The sequence below is a fragment of the Eschrichtius robustus genome, chromosome 2, assembly GCF_028021215.1.
Source record: "Eschrichtius robustus isolate mEscRob2 chromosome 2, mEscRob2.pri, whole genome shotgun sequence".
Lineage (NCBI taxonomy): Eukaryota > Metazoa > Chordata > Mammalia > Artiodactyla > Eschrichtiidae > Eschrichtius > Eschrichtius robustus.
In genome coordinates this window covers 32,366,102-32,385,262 of record NC_090825.1, presented here as the reverse complement: position 1 = coordinate 32,385,262, position 19,161 = coordinate 32,366,102, and the positions used below count along the sequence as shown (strand labels likewise).

Below are 19,161 nucleotides of genomic sequence, written 5' to 3'. Positions count from 1 at the left end.
CAAATGGATGGGTCCTCCTGCATGAATTTTGTGTATTTGTGTTTCTTTTGCCTTTATCTTGCCTTTTCCGTTCTTTCTCAATTCTCCTTTCCTCATTTCCCTCAACCACTCTTATCCACACACATGTCAAGTTAGATTAAGCTCTTTCTGGAGCAACTTTGAATAATAATGAATTAATTTACCTACCATTTTTGTTATATTATACAACTCTTAGAGTGATGCACCAGATGTTAAAGAACATCAGAATTTTAAAGAGCTGTGGTACCAGTGTTCTACGTTATAGTCATTACAGTTATAATTATATAGTAAAAGTCATTCCTAACTCTCTTGTATAGCAATTAAAAAATAAAAACCACTCATTCTTTCAACAAACTACATTTGGTACATATAGTTTCATCAGTTTGGAAGCCTGAAAGAAACCTAAATGTACTTAATATCAAACAGTATTGTCAATTTATTTGTATTTTAACATGTTGCGTTATAGATTACATCCATGGAAAATGGTAGAAAGAGAAGGGAGTTAGCTAGTATAGGAGAAAAATGAAAACTGTTTTCTTAGTTAACCGCAGGCCAAAGTTCATTAGAAAAACATGCTATTCTTCAAGCAAACTTCAAGAAGTATATTTTAATCGTTTTTTGTCTTCTTCTGGGATTCTCGACTCCTGGGTTTGAGGCTCCTCTGAAACTATTTGCCATTGCACATCCTTCCTCTTTATCTGTTTAAACACTGTTTATGCATTTCATCCAAACTGTATTTTCTCCAAGACCCGCTATTCTTGTATCTTCAGTTATCTGGCCTTGACTTTCCTTTGAAAGGTCAGACAAAATGAACTTCTTTTCTTGAAAATCAAGATAACTCCACCACAGGCTTATGTTGTTTGTGCCAATGAGGCAACATTGGTAAGAGGTTTCTTTCTTCCAAATAAACACGTCATAGTTGAAATCTGAATCCTACGTGCTAATTCATAAAAGACTATGCTAGGGGATTGTTGTGGTGACTTCGTAGAAATTCTTGATATATTCTGGATATGAGCCTATTCTCACATAAAATTGTTACAAATGTCTTCTTTCATTGGAGAACTTTCACCCTTCAATAGTATTCTTGATAACAGATATCCTCTTTTTTACTTTTTAGTTTGAAATAATTTTAGACTTTTAATTGCGCAAATAGTACAGAGAGTAAAATTTCGAAAACAGCACAGACTTCACACATACCCTACACCCAGCAGCCCCAACATGTTAACAGCTTACAGAACCATAGTACAGTTATCAAAATCAGAAAAATTAACATTGACTAAATCACAGAGCTTATTTAAATTTCACTGGTTTTTCCCCGATGTCCTTTTTTCTGTTCCAGGATCCAAGCAGGATCCCGTGCTGCATTTAATTGTCATGTCTCCTTAGTCCCCAGTCTGTGACAGTTCCTTAGACTTTCCTTGTCATTCATGACCTTGGCACTTTTGATGAACATTGATCAGTTATTGTGTCAACTGTCTCTCAGTTTAGGCCTAGAGTAGATTGAGGTTCTGCATTTTTGGCAAGAATACCAAAGAAGTGATGTTGTGTCCTTCTTAGTGCCTCGTATCAGGAATTATGATGTTGATTTCTTTAATGTAGTCAAATGTATATTTCTTTTCACTATAGTTAGTGCTTTTGTGTCCCATTTGAAGTCTTTCCCAACCTCAAGGTCTTGAAGATACTCTCCTATATATTATCTTCCAGAACCTTTATTGTATTGCTTTTACATTTCAATCTACAATCAACCTAGAGTTGTTTTTTATGTGTGCTATAAGTTTGAAGGTCACTTTTTTAAAAACTTCACTAGGAATATCTCATTGTCCTAGAACAATTTATATTGTGTTATTTATTGTATCTATTAGAATCAAGCATTGGTCTACTTTCAAAGTAGACTGTTTTGAAGATCTTCTCCATTATCTTTGTTTTTTAGCAATTTTACTCTAATGTGCCTAGGTGTGAAAAGAACAGTTTTTAACCTTGCTTTTCATTAATGGAGTATCTTGATGCCTTGCACCAGGTTTGTAATATTCTCCACCATTAGTTCTTCAAATACTGCTTCTTATACGTCTCCTTCGGGGACTCAAATTACGTAGATCTTTTACCTTCTCACTCTATCTTTTATGTTTCCTATTGTCTTTCTGTATTTCCTGACTTTGTATCTCTTCATGCTTCATTGTCAATATCTTCTTCTAACCTATATTTCAATTCATTAACTTTACTTCAGTTGTGTCACATCTGCTATTTAAGCAGTCCATTAATTTGTATATTATATAGCAAGTTCTAATTCTCTTTATTTTTTTCAAATCTTCTATTTTTAAAAATAATTTGCAGTTCTCTGCTAAAATTTTTAATCTTGTCTCTTACGCTTATGTAAACATAGTTGTTTTAAAGTCTACGTCTGATAACTCAAATCTTGGCATTCCCAAGCTCTGTTTCTCGTTTCTATTATGTCTACTGATTCTCATTCACGTTGGCTCATTTCCTTGTGTACCTAGTTACTTTTATTGTGGGCTGGATATTATACTTTAAAAATTGCTATCAGAGTAGCTTGAGGCCTGAGATGCTTTTATTGTCTTCAAAAGAAATATATATTTGTATCTGAAAAGCCTCTGGGGTACTAATGACTCAGGATTATTTTAAAACCAGCTGCAGTCTTTGCCAGGGCTACCTCAATTCCAATTCCCTTTTACTTCTAGGGCTGCAGTCCTTTGGGGCCCAACCCAAAGCACAACTTGTTTACCTTTGCTGTCCTGAATTCCAAACTTTTTTCCCCAGCCCAGTAACGTGCTGCTCTACCTCTTAGCTCCTCGACTGCCTCTTCCTGATTTAGGAAATGTGTCAAGGGGACTGGTGACCCGGAAGTACTGGGCTCACCTCACTGAACTTCCACCTCCTCCCAGATCTTAGCCTAGTAATGTTTTGTTACCTTGTTAGTTCTCCAGGGCTTTCAAGCAAATTTTTTAATTTTACTTTTATCTTGTTCAGCTTTTCTCATTGTCCTCAGAGAAAGGATTAGTTGACTTTATTTAATCCATCATCACTCTTCGGCAGGAATTTGTGGTGTGTGTGTGTGTGTGTATATATATATAAAACTATTTTATTTAATAAATTTATTTATTTATTTATGGCTACATTGGGTCTTCGTTGCTGTGCGCCGGCTTTCTCTAGTTGTGGCAAGCGGGGGCTACTCTTCGTTGTGGTGTGTGGACTTATTGAGGTGGCTTCTCTTGTTGTGGAGCACGGGCTCTAGGTGCGTGGGCTTCAGTAGTTGTGGCATGCGGGCTCAGTAGTTGTGCCTCGCAGGCTCCAGAGTGCAGGCTCAGTAGTTGTGGCACACGGGCTTAGTTGCTCAGCAGCATGTGGGATCTTCCTGGACCAGGGCTCGAACCCGTGTCCCCTGCATTGGCAGGTGGATTCTTAACCACTATGCCACCAGGGAAGTCCTGTGGTATATTTTTTAATCTTGTCTTTTGATTCCAATTGCTTCTAAATTTTGTGGTCTCTTATTTCAAAGTACTGTGCCACCAAAGTGTCTCAATTTCTTACAGTTTATCTACTCAAACACCTTTATAGTCACACAATTGAATTTGCTTACATTAAATAGGCATATGATACAAGTTTTCTATGCGTGTTTTACATATGTACATAAAACATAGCCCTGTATACTCTATATGTGTTATATATGTAACATAACTAAGAATTTTTTGAATTCTGCCTTATATTACTAGAGTAATCTTCTTTCTGTCTTAACACCCTCAAATCTCAACTTCATAGTCATTTTCTCAGGAAAGCCTTTCCAAACTTCCCTGATTCAATGGTAGCAACTATGTATCTTACTCCAGGAATTCAAGTGTACAAAATAAATCATTTTACTTCATTTATTTTAGTATAATTAAATTTGACATTGACCCATCCTTCCATGCTGCTGGAAAATTCATCCTTCATTCATTTGTTGGATGGGGTTCAGGGTAGCTCTTGCTTGTCCTGATGCTTCTGTCTGGGAAATGAAGATACGATATATATAAGTATTTAGTCCACGGTGGTCATCCTGATAACCTCATTGTTCAAGTTTACAAGTTCACTTGAAGTCAGGTGGTTGCAAACTTTCCATGCCAACATTGGGCATGGGAGTCATTGACGAAGCTGTAGCCTCTTCCTTGATAGCCACCTTCCTTAGGGGCACTCCAAAGATTTTGCTACTTCCCAAAATAGCTGCTAGACATCTAGCTATGGTTTCCTGCTACTTGAGGTACATGCTAACTCTACCCTCTTCCTGGACTGGAGGAATGCCCCCACCTTGGTGGCATTCTTCCCACACTCCTTCTCCCAACAAAAATTTATCAATGAGTTCAGGCTTTTAAAGAAAAAAATATCAATAAAGAGTTTGCCTTTAGGGGCATTCTGGACTTGGCATCACACACAAACCACCTCTCAGACAAGAGATCACAAGCACTTTCCTGCCTTCTGGAAAAGGGGAGGCAGAAAAAAGGCAGCAAAAAGGATTCACAATATGTCAGTAAATTAGCCTGCTAAAACTTTAAATCCCTGACTGTTGTTCATTGTTAAAATACATATACCTGTCCTTTATAGCACCTAGTCACAGTTTCCATTTGAAATTTGTCTGTATGATTATTTTAATATTAGTCTCCTTACCTCCATAATGGGATCTCCATGATTACAGAGGTCATGACTACTTTTGATCACTGGTAGTCTTAAAAGCTAACATCATATCTGGCAATAATAATCATTCAATAAGCCTTTGTTGAATTAATGAAGCAATGAATAAATAATTTAGTGAAAAATACTGCGCAAGCTCTGTCTATAGAAAAAGACCTAAAATTAAATGTTTTGCTCTCTTGCAGCTGTCTCCGATATATGATCTGATTCCAGTGAAAATAAAAGATGCACACCTAAAGAAACAAAATTTGGAAAGAGCCATTGCAGACTACATCAATGAATTCAGTGTAAGAAAATGCCAACCGTGCGAAAATGGAGGGAATGTGATTCTGCTGGACGGACAATGTTTGTGTTCCTGCCCAAACAAGTTCGAGGGAGTTGCCTGTGAAATCAGAAAATAGAAAATCTATGAAGGTGAGAACAACTCCTTTGATATTATTAAGGACAAAAGCATACATTCGGGGGTTATTTAATTTGAAAACTAGCTCTTGAATTAATTTGCGCTAGACTTCTAGATTATCCATATAGACAGAAGATAAAGATTGAATGAATAGTGGAAATAGACAAATCAGCCTTTATGTGTCATTTAGCACACAAATTAAAAATCTACCTCTACATCTAAACAGAACTATAAACAAATAATAAATTGTAATAACTGTATTACTTTTTAATTATAAAAAATGTTCATATAAAGAGAAAAGCTTACAGAAATATAACAAACATCCAGGTGGACATATACTCATCATGTGCATGTATGTGTGTGCATACATATAGGTAAATACTTCAGAACCCTTTTATAAGAAAAACAATCACAGATACAATAGAGTACTTTGTACCACATCACCTCCCCCACACAAAAAGCCCAGGTCCATTCTTCTCTCCCACACTACTCAGATACAGTCACTTTCTTTTTTTTTTCTTTTTCCAGTTTTATTGAGATATAATTGACATAGAGCATTGTATAAATTTAAGGTGTACAGCATAATGATTTGACTTACACGGATCATGAAATGATTATCACAATGTTTAGTGAACATCCCTCATCTCATCTATAAATAACAAAATTAAAGAAATAGAAAAAAATATATATGTTTTCCTTGTGATAAGAACTCAGGATTTATTCTCTTAACGACTTTCATATATAACATACAGCAGTGTTAATTATATTTACCATGTTGTCCATTACATCCCTAGTACTTATTTATCTTATAATTGGAAGTTTTACCTTTTTGACTGCCTTCATCCGCTTCCCCCTCCTGCCAACGCCGCCTCTGGTCACCACAAATCTGATATCTTCTTCTATGAGTTTGTTTGTTTATTTGGTTGGTTTTGAAGTATAATCGACCTAAAACACTATGTTAGTTCCTGTTACACAGCATAGTGATTCGATATTTCTATACGTTTCAAAATGATCACCATGGTAAGTCTAGTTACCATCTGTCACCATATAAGATATTATGTAGTTATTGACTACATTCCTTACACTGTACATTCCATACTCCTGACTCATATTTTGTACCTCTTAATCTCTCTCACCTATTCCTTTCTTTCCTTCACCCTCCTTCTCTTATAGTCACTTTCATTAAGTTAGAGTGTATCCTTCCAGTCCATATTTTTTACTTGTACTAAATACATCTGTACCAATAAGAAAATACTCAATGTTGTTTTGGATTTTTAAAATTTACATAAATGGTATTTACTGAATTTTAACTTTGCAATTTTAACTTTACTAGTGTTTAAGAAAACTGAGTTTCTGCACTTTTTACAGCTAATCATCTGAAATCATATTATTTTACTTTTTTCAAAGAAGAATGACTTTAGCTCTGTTTCTAATACTAAGAGGATCTCCTTGGTCTTTCATTCTGGTAGAATTAATTAGAATCCTAATAGATAAGTAAGATTTAGCTCAACTGTTAATTATCACAAGATTATCTAATTAGATTAACTTCCTATGGAGAGCTTACATTTTTGATTGAATAAGCAGTTTCCTACAACAAAATGTCTGAAACAATTATGTAGTTTCCTCAAACAAAGATTCACAGTCTCAAGTTTATCATTCAAACATACTTTCAACTACTGCTACAAAAATTTTTTTACAAAATTTTTAATATTACAGGAATGTCTTTTGCCCTTCTTAGCAAACACAGAAACTCAACAACATGGTGACAATATACATGTTTAGATTTCTCTGAAATTTTAGGATAATTGATTTTTCCTATATACTATCTCTGTCTCTCATCTATCTAAAATGTCAACCCAATGTTCTGTATTCCAAAAAGCATTAGTAGTCTCCAAAAATCCATCCTCAAGACCACTGTTTTCTACCTATTTCTCTCTATGTGGACTATTCTGCAACTTTCTGTGATTTCTTCAGCTCTGCCTTCTAATTTTTCAGTTCTTTTTTTCAGCTATGTATAGGCTATACCGTTTAACCAATCTATAGAGGATTTTAAAAAATTATTTTAATTATAAAATAATTTTAATTAAATTATAAATAAATTTAATTTCTGTATGTTTTGTTTTGTTTTAAGTCTATTTTTTTTCTTTCCTGGCCTACTGGATTTTTCCAATTTTTATTTCTTTGAACATGTTAAATATGTTTATATAGAAGTCTCTCTCAGATTGATCCAGAATATATAGTTTCTGCATGTACTCATTCTCATGGCATTTTTTTCTTCCTTGAGTACTTAAGAATTTTTCATCGCAGGCCTCGTCTTCAGTGGAATTTGTTTCCTGTGGGAACTTAGTCTACTCTGGGTAGTGAAGGTAATCCTAAGGTTGTTTGCTTCTGGGGAAGCCCCATTGTTTTCATCCCTTTGCACCAGTTTTTCATGTAAATGTCTTGGTTTGAGTTCTACATTTTGGATTTATGGATAATGAAAATCAAGGTCCCTCCTCCTATATGTGTATCACATTTTTGAAAACACTGGTACCTTCTGGTTGACTTTTCATGCCTGATCAATGATGGTCCACGAGTTCCTTGCTGAGGCACTAGACCACAGTGAAACCTTTCTTGCTGAGTCTTTCCATTGAGGGAGCTCTTCCAGGTATCCAGTTTTCTGCAGAATGTTCAGTTCCAGCTTTCCATACAAACTGGGCCGACCCCCTTTATGAAGTTGAAAACCTTAAGACGTCATTTTTCTTTTTGCATACTATTTACCTAGGGTGAAAGGCTCTGCAACTTTCTCCTCCATCAACCAATCCAACCTCCCTCTCCTTATGTGTTTCTACTTCTTCCAGACTAGTGGTTCTCAATCAAGTTACCCATTGTATTTACCTGGTTAATTTTTTTAAAAAGGGCAAAAAGAGAAACACAACAAAACAGATATCCATCCCAAGTTAATTAAACCAGAACCTTTGTGGTGGATATTGCCTGGCCATGGTTCTCTTTTTCTTTCTTTCTCTCTTTCTCTCTTTCTTTCTCTCTTTCCTTCTTTCTTTCTTTCTTTCTTTCTTTCTTTCTTTCTTTCTTTCTTTTTCTTCCTTTCTTCTTTTAAATCCTCTGGTTATTCTAATCTATAGCCAGGGTTAAAAACCTCTATTCTGGACCCAGGCCAATTAACACCTCCAATGAAATCTCCTCCAGCATCTTCAGGCATCAGTTCTCTGTCTACGCTCCCTGAGCACTTTCCCCCCTGCTCTTCCAGCACTAACCACACTTACTCTCCTGACACAAGATGAACATCACCTCTAGTTTGGAAATGTGTCTTATATCTTAAATCTCACTCTTCTCCCAGCACCTAGACAGTATCTCACACATTATGGTACAACAAGATAAAAGGATGAATAAATGGGTGGGTGGATTGACCCAAAGTTGAAGTTCTATTAATCATTAAGATTTGATAATCTTTTGTTTTTTTCCTAGGATTGCCAGCCAAAAAAAAAAAAAAAAAGAGCTGCTGTTTGTTTCCCTGGGATCGTATGGAAAGAAAAACATCAGGACCTTCCAGAGATCAGGACCTGCCAAATGAAAAGCAACGTGCTTTATGAAAATCCTGCCAACCTCTGAAGACTCCTCTCTCTTAGATCCACAATGCTTCTTTTCCTCCTTAAACTCCTATGATGTTTCCATTTTTTATTCCCTAATGAGGAGAGTCAGCAGTGAAATATGCCAGGACTGCTTTCTCCCACAGCCAATGCCAATCCCTTGCTAACAAAACAAAATTGAATTAAAAAGAGAGTGTTGGTTAAAAAGATTTAAAGTAATTGCGAAAGATCTTTGTATGATGAATACGTTCTGCCAGTTCCATTACCACAAGTCTGTATCATGCCGTTGTGCTCTTGTTTATGTTCTTGCATCTTGTTCTGTCATTCTTGGATACATGCATGCATTCATTCTGCAAATACTTGCCGAACACCTACCGCAAGCACAGAACTCTACTTTTTTAAGTCTTAGCTCTCCGATTTAACTCTATGTCTCCAAGGAGAAAAGTGTATTGGATTTGCAACCAAAAACCATTAGGTTAAATCAGGTGAAATTGTCTCTATTTAGTCATATTTTACCAAAAACAAAACAAAACCCCAAATCCAGTGATTTCATATGATCCAACTTAATACCTAGCCTTATGAGTTGCATAAGGTTAAGTCTACCCACATAAGGAGCTAATTAAAGGAGCTGGCTATACAATTTTATTCATTAGATAGCATGGCACTTAAGACCTGAGAGCTTTGAAAAGGTCCGAGAACCCTAAAAGAAGAAGAAGGAGAAGGAAGGAGAAAAGAAGGGCTCAAGGTACAAGGGGAAAAAGACAAAATCAAAATTAATACATTTTTAATTAAATGTCAACAACATTATCATGTCAATTCGCTCATTGTTTTTTTATTAATAAAATTTTCACACCTCTATAAATAAATTTAAGTTAGTTTTCCTCACTTCACAGAAATTCTCAAGAATGTACATGATTGCTGAGAAATCACAATACAAATAATTTCAAAAGCAAAATTTAAAAACTAATTTTCAAGGTTTTTTTTTTCCAGCAAAGAAAAATGTTGTTGGATATGAGATGTATTTTAATGTAAGGTAGGACACAGAGATAGTTCTCTAAAAATAAAAGTGTCAGGCCCTTTAGGGTATAAAATAGCATTGGTGCTCAAGAAAATACCTATTTCCTGCCCCCCAGAAACCTGAGTGAATCAGAAAGAATTAGGATGTTAAATACATGCAAATACTGAACTCTGTTGTGTTCTTAGACAATCCACTGTTGAGAGAGTTTCTGATGTAGAGCATCTGGATTAAGGTAGAGTTACCATAGTAACTACTGAGAATTCCTTGCATCCTTGTGAATTACAAATTGTCAAACAAGAAAAGAGCTGAGCCTCGACCAGACTCCTGAGGGTCAGCTTAATGATTTATCAGAGTCCCTTTCCTGGAAATGGGGGAAAGATTGTAGGTTCACTGTTGACAGTGAGACTCTCCAACTTCCTCCAAAGGTGGCAAATCTGGTAGAGCATTTCCAGCAGGGTGCACCACTGAGACACCAGAAACTGCCCGGCAGGAATCAGCATAGAGGAAGAATCACCAGAAATTGGGGGAGATGAGGACCTCCCGGAGGCTAAGGCTTACATGGCTCATCCTGGATTGAGGCTAAGGCTTACATGGCTCATCCTGGATTGAGGTTTCCTGAGAAGGGAAGTCCTAGCTTGGTCTGGCCAGACTGACTGCAGTATAACCCACACATGCTCTCTGAGATGGCACACCACAAATTCAAAGAGCAAGGGATGTGTGAGGGAAACAGTCCTCTAATGCTCAGGCCATACATTCAGATCATTATACTGAGCTCCAGCCATTATCAAAGGACCTGGGAAAGCAGGATGGGCATTCGTGTTTCCTTGGTCCTAATAAGAAAAAAAGCTTCAAAGAATTGTTACATTTTTACGCTTTTCCCTCTTTATACGTAAAACTCAGGTTGCTAATTCATTCTACTGATGACATTGGTAGACATATGCCTGCTCCCTGCCAACACATACCAGCTTTACACCATGGTCTCCCCAAGGCCTTTTGAGTGTGTATTTGATTGTAAACACAGCAGAACACTGCATCCAAAAACCCCACAAGAGCAGGTCCTGAGTTAGTGCCCCAATATTTATGAAAAACAACCCAAAATGGTGAATAAAGACTAGGCTCAGCTTACATTTATTTTCAAAGAAGATAAAACTTCTCTCTCTCTCTCTCTCTCTCTCTCTTCCACACACTCACACACACAGACACACAGACACACAGACACACATATAAATAATTTGTAGGACAACCATCTATCTTTCTGCCCACCAACCCTCTCCCAGCCCCTCCACCACCACCTCATGTTCATTACCCCCTACTATACTAAGATCAGTGAAATGGTTCAAGAGAATGGAATGGTGTGGCTTTTTAACAGTAGACAGATTACTAAACTCCTAAACCCCAAGATATGCCCGGGGTTAGTAATATATCCTTCATAGAATTGTTAGGTTGATTCATTGAGATAAAGCATATAATAACCTTGGCGCCTAATAGCAATAAATTGTAGCTGTTGCTATGGTATCATGCAAGGCTACTGATATAAATCTTTTCAAATTTCACTCTAATGTTTGTGACATTAGACAGCCAAGAGGATTAAACCTGAAAATGGAGGATAACTGTATATGGCAGAGTGGTTTAGTACCCTCCTCTAAATAATTAGTGGGTTCACTGACTTATTTTAAGAGGAGGTGTTTTTGGAGATTGGTTCAAGGTGGCTGAGTAGAAGGACACGCTCTCACTCCCTCTTGTGAGAGCCCAGAGTCACAACTAACTGCTGAACAATCATCAACAGGAAGACACTGGAACTCACCAAAAAAGATACCCCACATCCAAAGACAAAGGAGAAGCAGCAATGAGATGGTAGGAAGGGCACAATCACAAAAAAATCATATCCCATAACTGCTGGGTGGGTGACTCACAAACTGGAGAACAATTATGCCATAGAAGTCACCTGGAGTGAAGGTTCTGAGCCCCACGTCAGGCTACCCAACCTGCGGGTCTGGCAACGGGAGGAGGAATTCCCAGAGAATCAGACTTTGAAGGCTAGTGGGATTTGATGGCAGGATTTCGACAAGACTTGGGGAAACAGAGACTCCACTCTTGGAGGGTACACACAAAGTAATGTGCACATCAGGATTCAGGGGGAAGGAGCAGTGACACCACAGGAGAATGAACCAGACCTACTACTACTGTTGGAGGGTCTCCTGCAGAGGCAGGGGGTGGCTGTGGCTCACCACAGGGACAAGGACACTGGCAGCAGAAGTTCTGGGAAGTACTCCTTGGCATGAGCCCTCCCAGAGTCCACCATTAGCCCCACCAAAGACCCTCTAGGCTCCAGTGCTGGGTTGACTCAGGCCAAACAACCAACAGGGAGGGAACCCAGCCCTACCCATCAGCAGACAAGCGGATTAAAGTTTTACTCAGCTCTGCCCACCAGAACAACAGTCAGCTCTACCCACCACCAGTCCCTCCCATCAGGAAGCTTGCACAAGCCTCTTACATAGCCTCATCCACCAGAGAGCAGATAGCAGAAGCAAGAAGAACTACAATCCTGCAGCCTGTGGAAAGAAAACCATATCCACAGGAAGACAGACAAAATAAAAATGCAGAGGACTATGTACCAGATGAAGGAACAAGATAAAACCTCAGAAAAACAACTAAATGAAGTGGAGGTAGGCAACCTTCCAGAAAAAGAATTCAGAATAATGATAGTGAAGATGATCCAGGACCTTGGAAAAAGAATGGGGGTAAAGATCAAGAAAATGCAAGAAATGTTTAACAAAGACCTAGAATTAAAGAACAAACACCTAGAAGAATTAAAGAACAAACAGAGATGAACAATACAATAACTGAAATGAAAACTACACTAGAAGGAATCAGAATAGCAGAATAACTGAGGCAGAAGAACGGATAAGTGACCTGGAAGACAGAATGGTGGAATTCACTGCCGCAGACCAGAATAAAGAAAAAAGAATGAAAAGAAATGAAGACAGCCTAAGAGACCTCTGGGACAACATTCAACGCACCAACATGCACATTATAGTGGTCCCATAAGAAGAAAAAAAGAGAGAAAGGACCAAGAAAATATTTGAAGAGATTATAGTCGAAAACTTCCCTAACATGGGAAAGGAAATAGCCACCCAAGTCCAAGAAGCACAGAGAGTCCCAGGCAGGATAAACCCAAGGAGAAACACACTGAGATGCATAGTAATCAAATTGACAAAAATTAAAGAGAAAGAAAAATTATTGAAAGCAACAAGGGAAAAACGACAAATAACATAAAAGGGAGATCCCATAAGGTTAACAGCTGATTTCTCAGCAGAAACTCTATAAGCCAGAAGAGTGTGGCATGACATATTTAAAGTGATGAAAGGGAAGAAACTACAACCAAGATTACTCTACCTGGCAAGGATCTCACTCAGATTTGATGGAGAAATCAAAAGCTTTTCAGACAAGCAAAAGCTAAGAGAATTCAGCACCTCCAAACCAGCTCGACAACAAATGTTAAAGGAACTTCTCTAAGTGGGAAACACAAAAGAAAAGGACCTACAAGAACAAACCCGAAACAATTAAGAAAATGGTAATAGGAACATACATATCAATAATTACCTTAAATGTGAATGGATTAAATGCTCCAACCAAAAGACACAGGCTCATTGAATGGATACAAAAACAAAACCTGTATACATGCTGTCCACAAGAGACCCACTTCAGACCTAGGGACACATACAGACTGAAAGTGAGGGGATGAAAAAAGATATTTCATGCAAACGGAAATCAAAAGAAAACTGGAGTAGCAATACTCCTATCAGATAAAATAGACTTTAAAATAAGGAATGTTACAAGAGACAAGGAAGGACATTACATAATGATCAAGGGATCAACCCAAGAAGAAGATATAACAATTATAAATATATATGCACCCAACATAGGAGCACCTCAATACATAAGGCAACTACTAACAGCTATAAAAGAGGAACTTGACAGTAACACAGTAATAGTGGGGGACTTTAACACCTCACTTACACCAATGGACAGATCATCCAGACAGAAAATTAATAAGGAAACAAAAACTTTAAATGACACAATAGACCAGATAGATTTAATTGATATTTATAGGACATTCCATCCGAAAACAGCAAATTACACTTTCTTCTCAAGTGCGCACGGAACATTCTCCAGGATAGATCACATCTTAGGTCACAAATCAAACCTTGGTAAATTTAAGAAAATTGAAATCATATCAAGCATCTTTTCCAACCACAATGCTATGAGATTAGAAATAAATTATAAGGAAAAAAACGTAAAAAACACAAACACAAGGAGGCTAAACAATACTTTACTAAATAACCAAGAGATCACTGAAGAAATCAAAGAGGAAATCAAAAAATACCTAGAGACAAATGACAATGAAAACACAATGATCCAAAACCCATGGGATGCAGCAAAAGCAGTTCTAATAGAGAAGTTTATAGCAATACAATCCTACCTCAAGAAACAAGAAAAATCTTGAATAAACAATCTAAACTTACACCTAAAGGAACTAGAGAAAGAAGAACAAACAAAACCCAAAGTTAGTAGAAGGAAAGAGATCATAAAGATCAGAGCAGAAATAAATGAAATAGAAACAAAGAAAACAATAGCAAAGATCAATAAAACTAAAAGCTGGTTCTTTGAGAAGATAAACAAAATTGATGAACCATTAGCCAGACTCATCAAGAAAAAGAGGGAGAGGACTCAAATCAATAAAATTAGGAATGAAAAAGGAGAAGTTACAACGGACACCGCAGAAATACAAAGCATCATGAGAGACTACTACAAGCAACTCTATGCCAATAAAATGGACAACCTGGAAGAAATAGACAAATTCTTAGAAAGGTATAACCTTCCAAGACTGAAACAGAAAGAAATAGAAAATATGAATAGACAAAGCACAAGTAATGAAATTGAAACTGTGATTAAAAATCTTCCAACAAACAGAAGTCCAGGACCAGGTGGCTTCACAGGTGAATTCTATCCAACATTTAGGGAAGAGCTAGCACCCATCCTTCTCAAACTCTTCCAAAAAACTGCAGAGGAAGGGGACACTCCTGAACTCATTCTATGAAGCCACCACCATCCTGATACCAAAATCAGACAAAGATACAACAAAAAAGAAAACTACCAACCAATATCACTGATGAATATAGATGCAAAAATCCTCAACAAAATACTAGCAAAGAGAATCCAACAACACATTAAAAGGATCATACACCATGATCAAGTGGGATTTTTCCCAGGGATGAAAGGATTCTTCAATATACACAAATCAATAAATGTGATACACCATATTAACAAATTGATATACCATATTGATCATCTTAATAGATGCAGAAAAAGCTTTTGACAAAATTCAACACCTATTTATGATAAAAACTCTCCAGAAAGTGGGCATAGAGGGAACCTACCTCAACATAATAAAGACCATATATGACAAACCCACAGCGTTTACATCATTCTCAATGGTGAAAAACTGAAAACATTTCCTCTAAGATCAGGAAGAAGACAAGGATGTCCACTCTTGTCACTATTATTCAACATAGTTTTGGAAGTCTTAGCTGTGGCAATCAGAGAAGAAAAAGAAATAAAAGGAATACAAATGGAAAAGAAGAAGTAAAACTGTCACTGTTTGCAGATGACATGACAGTATACATAGGTAATCCTGAAGATGCCGCCAGAAAACTACTAGAGCCAATCAATGAATTTGGTAACGTTGCAGGATACAAAATTAATGCACAGAAATCTCTTGTATTCCTGTACACTAACAATGAAAGATCAGAAAGAGAAATTAAGGAAACAGTGCCATTCACCACTGCAACAAAAAGAATGAAATACCTAGGAATAAACCTACTTAAGGAGGTAAAAGACCTGTACCCAGAAAACTATAAGACTGATGAAAGAAATAAAAGATTACACAAACAGATGAAGAGATATACCATGTTCTTGGATTGGAAGAATCAATATTGTGAAAACGACTATACTACCCAAAGCAATCTACCTTGCACAGTGCAACTCTCTTGCACTGTTGGGGGAATGGAAATTGATACAGCCATTATGGAGAACAGTATGGAGGTTCCTTTAAAAACTAAAAATAGAATTACCATATGACCCAGCAATCCCACTACTGGGCATATACCCAGAGAAAACCATAATTCAAAAAGACACGTGCACCCCAATGTTCATTGCAGCATTGTTTACAATAGCCAGGTCATGGAAAGAACCTAAATGCCCATTGACAGAAGAATGGATAAAGAAGATGTGGCACATATATGCAATGGAATAATACTCAGTCATAAAATGGAATGAAATTGGGTCATTTGTAGAGACGTGGATGGACCTAGAGACTGTCATACAGAGTGAAGTAAGTCAGAAAGAGAAAAACAAATATCATATATTAATGCATATATGAGGAATCCAGAAAAATGGTACAGATGAACCAGTTTGCAAGGCAGAAACAGAGACACTGATGTAGAGAACAAACGTATGGACACCAACGGGGGAAAGCGGGGGGTGGGGAGGGAGGTGGTGGTGGGATGAATTGGGATATTGGGATTGACGTATATACACTAATATATATAAAATAGATAACTAATAAGAACCTGCTGTATAAAAAATAAATAAATAAAATTCAAAAAAAAAAACACTTAACAGCAAAAAGAAAACACAAAAAAATTAACCTGGTTAGATTTACAAACTGTCAAGTTCTGAATATGCTTTCTGTTCTTGTAACCACTTACCTGAATATAATTTTACCCTAAGGATACTTAAAAAAAATAAAATAAAAAAAAATGGAGAAGGTGTTTTTTCTGTGGCAAAATACATATTACATAAAATTTACCATTTAGCCACTATTAAGTGTACAGTTTAGTGGCTTTTAAGCACATTCACATTGTGCAGCCATCACCACTCTCCACCTTCAGAAGTTTTTCATCATCCCAAACTGAAACTCCGTATGCCGTTTCATTACAATACGCATTGTATTGTACACATTAAACTGTAACTCTCCATTCCCTACTGCCCCAGCCGTGGTAGCCACTGTTCCACTTTCTGTCTCTATGACTTTGACTGTTTCAGGTACCTCAGATAAGTGAACTCACAAAACATTTGCCCTTTTGTATCTGATTTATTTCACTTAGTGTAATATCTTTTGTGTTTGAGGGTTTTAGTTTGTTTTTTTATAATAACCATCCTAATGGGTATGAAGTGGTATCTCATTGTGAGTTTGAAGTACACTTCCCTAATTATTAATGATGTTGGGCATCTTTTCATGTGGTTATTGGCTTTAGATATTTTCTTTGAAGAAATGTATGTCCAAGTCCTTTGCCTATTTGTTAATCAGGATTTTTGTTGTTGTTGAGTTGTAGGAGTTCTCTATATATTCTGGAAATTAATCCCTTATCAGATATTTGATTTGCAAGAAGTTTTTAATGTTGAAGTCTAATTCATCTACTTTTCCTTTTGTTGCCTGTGCTTTTGGTGTCATACTCAAAAAATCACTGGATCCAATGTCAATGTCATGCAGCTTTTCCCCTATGTTTTCTTCTAAGAGTGTTATAGTTTTATGAGCTCTTATGTTTAGGTCTTTGATCCATTTTGAGTTAATTTTTGTATATGGTATAAGGTAAGGTTCCAACTTCATTCTTTTGCAATGTGAACATCCCAGTATCATTTGTTTTTTTGTTTTGTTTTGTTTTGTTTTGTTTAACAAAGATCCATGATAGATTTTTTTTTTTTTTAACTTTTGGGTTTATTTATTTATTTATTTATGGCTGTGTTGGGTCTTCGTTTCTGTGCGAGGGCTTTCTCTAGTTGTGGCAAGTGGGGGCCACTCTTCATCACGGTGCGCGGGCCTCTCATTATCGCGGCCTCTCTTGTTGCGGAGCACAGGCTCCAGACGCGCAGGCTCAGTAATTGTGGCTTACGGGTCTAGTTGCTCCGCGGCATGTGGGATCTTCCCAGACCAGGGCTCGAACCCGTGTCCCCTGCATTGGCAGGCAGATTCTCAACCACTGCGCCACCAGGGAAGCCCCCCAGTATCATTTGTTGATCGGTGATTTTTTTAACCGTGTGTTAGCCTACTAAAGTCAGTCTACCTGGAAAGGACAAGAGAAAAGAGGGTCAGGGTGACATTGAGTCATTTCACAAATTGTGTTCTATTACATTTGTTTTCATAGCTACATTATAGATACCCCAAGTCTGCCATATAGCATTATTAAATAGTAGTATTTAGTTCCAAAATGTACTACAGAATTGAAAATAGAAATATTCCTATTCTTCTGACCAAAAAGAAAATTGTCACTAGGTTACACTCAGGTATGACCAATTTTGTATTAAGTCATAAATAATTTTGTGTTTAGGAAGGCTTCCAGTCTGACAAATCTTCATTTGAGCAATAGGGTCCCAAAAAGTCTAAGGTTGAAAGAAACTAACACAACACGTAAAGCAACTATATACACCGATAAAAATTTAAAAAAAGAAAGACAGGTTGAGTAATTTTTCAAAGGGAGAGAAGGAGAGAATAGGGTGATTCTAAAGTGAAAAAAAAAAGAAAGAAACTCAAGGAAAAAGAGTATAAACTGGAGATGCTTTTAAATTGACTAAACAAATTTGAAATATATTCTGAATGCAAAAAAAGGTGTAAGGCTTCATCAGTATTTATCTTGTACTGAAATGGAAATATTTCTATTTTAAAATTAAACACACAACAGACTAGGAAAATGAGTATATTCACACCTGCACTTAATTGACAGTGGGACAGCGTAAGAATTCCAGGAATGGGGGAGTGATGCATTTCCCCTTTGTCATCTTCTCTGAGTCTGTAAATTCCCAAAGCGCTTCAGTTCATTTTCCAACCTTTCTGGCCTAACCTTCCTGTTTGGAAGGAAACTGGGAATAAATGAATGAATGCGGAAGGACAAAAAGAAAAATAGATCTATTTTTCATGTAGGACCTTTTCTTTCTTTTATTCATTAAAGAGCAATTATTGTTAACAAATCTTCAAGTGCAACAATCAGTCCAATGAGGGTGTGTATTTTGATGGTGTCAGTTAAATCTTTTGTTGGAGATCCAGTGAGATAAAAGGATTACAAGACTCAACAGACTCCCACAGAGCTCTAGGAGTTCCCCAAATCCCAAGAGAGGGTAAGATACAAATTATATCCCAAATAAGAAAGTAGTAAGTAAATTAATATATAACATAGGATTCTTCTAAAAGCTTTGTTCTTTGTTTCTTTGCTCTCCAAGTTAATTGGTTTGATAAAAGACTCCTTAAGTAAAGTTTAGATTATTTCTCCATTGTCCTATTTCAGCAGGTTTTTTTTAGAGTTTAGTAAACATTTGCCTGGGATTGGGTTTAAATTGTAGAGACAATTGTTCCCTGCCCTTCTTGAGTTTAAATACAGTTTACTCATCTTGTAAGCAGATAGGGT

At 36.8% G+C, this 19,161-nt stretch overlaps 1 protein-coding gene across 1 annotated transcript in view; it reads left to right on the top strand.

The window, feature by feature from the left end:
- Positions 1 to 8,891, top strand: part of C9 (complement C9) — a 54,343-nt gene extending 45,452 nt beyond the window's left edge. The window contains exons 10-11 of the mRNA XM_068535270.1: positions 4,881 to 5,109; positions 8,561 to 8,891. Coding sequence (XP_068391371.1) covers positions 4,881 to 5,096 — 216 coding nt within the window. The 3' untranslated portion in view covers positions 5,097 to 5,109; positions 8,561 to 8,891. The remainder of the gene's footprint in view (positions 1 to 4,880; positions 5,110 to 8,560) is intronic.
- Positions 8,892 to 19,161: the final 10,270 nt, after the last annotated feature.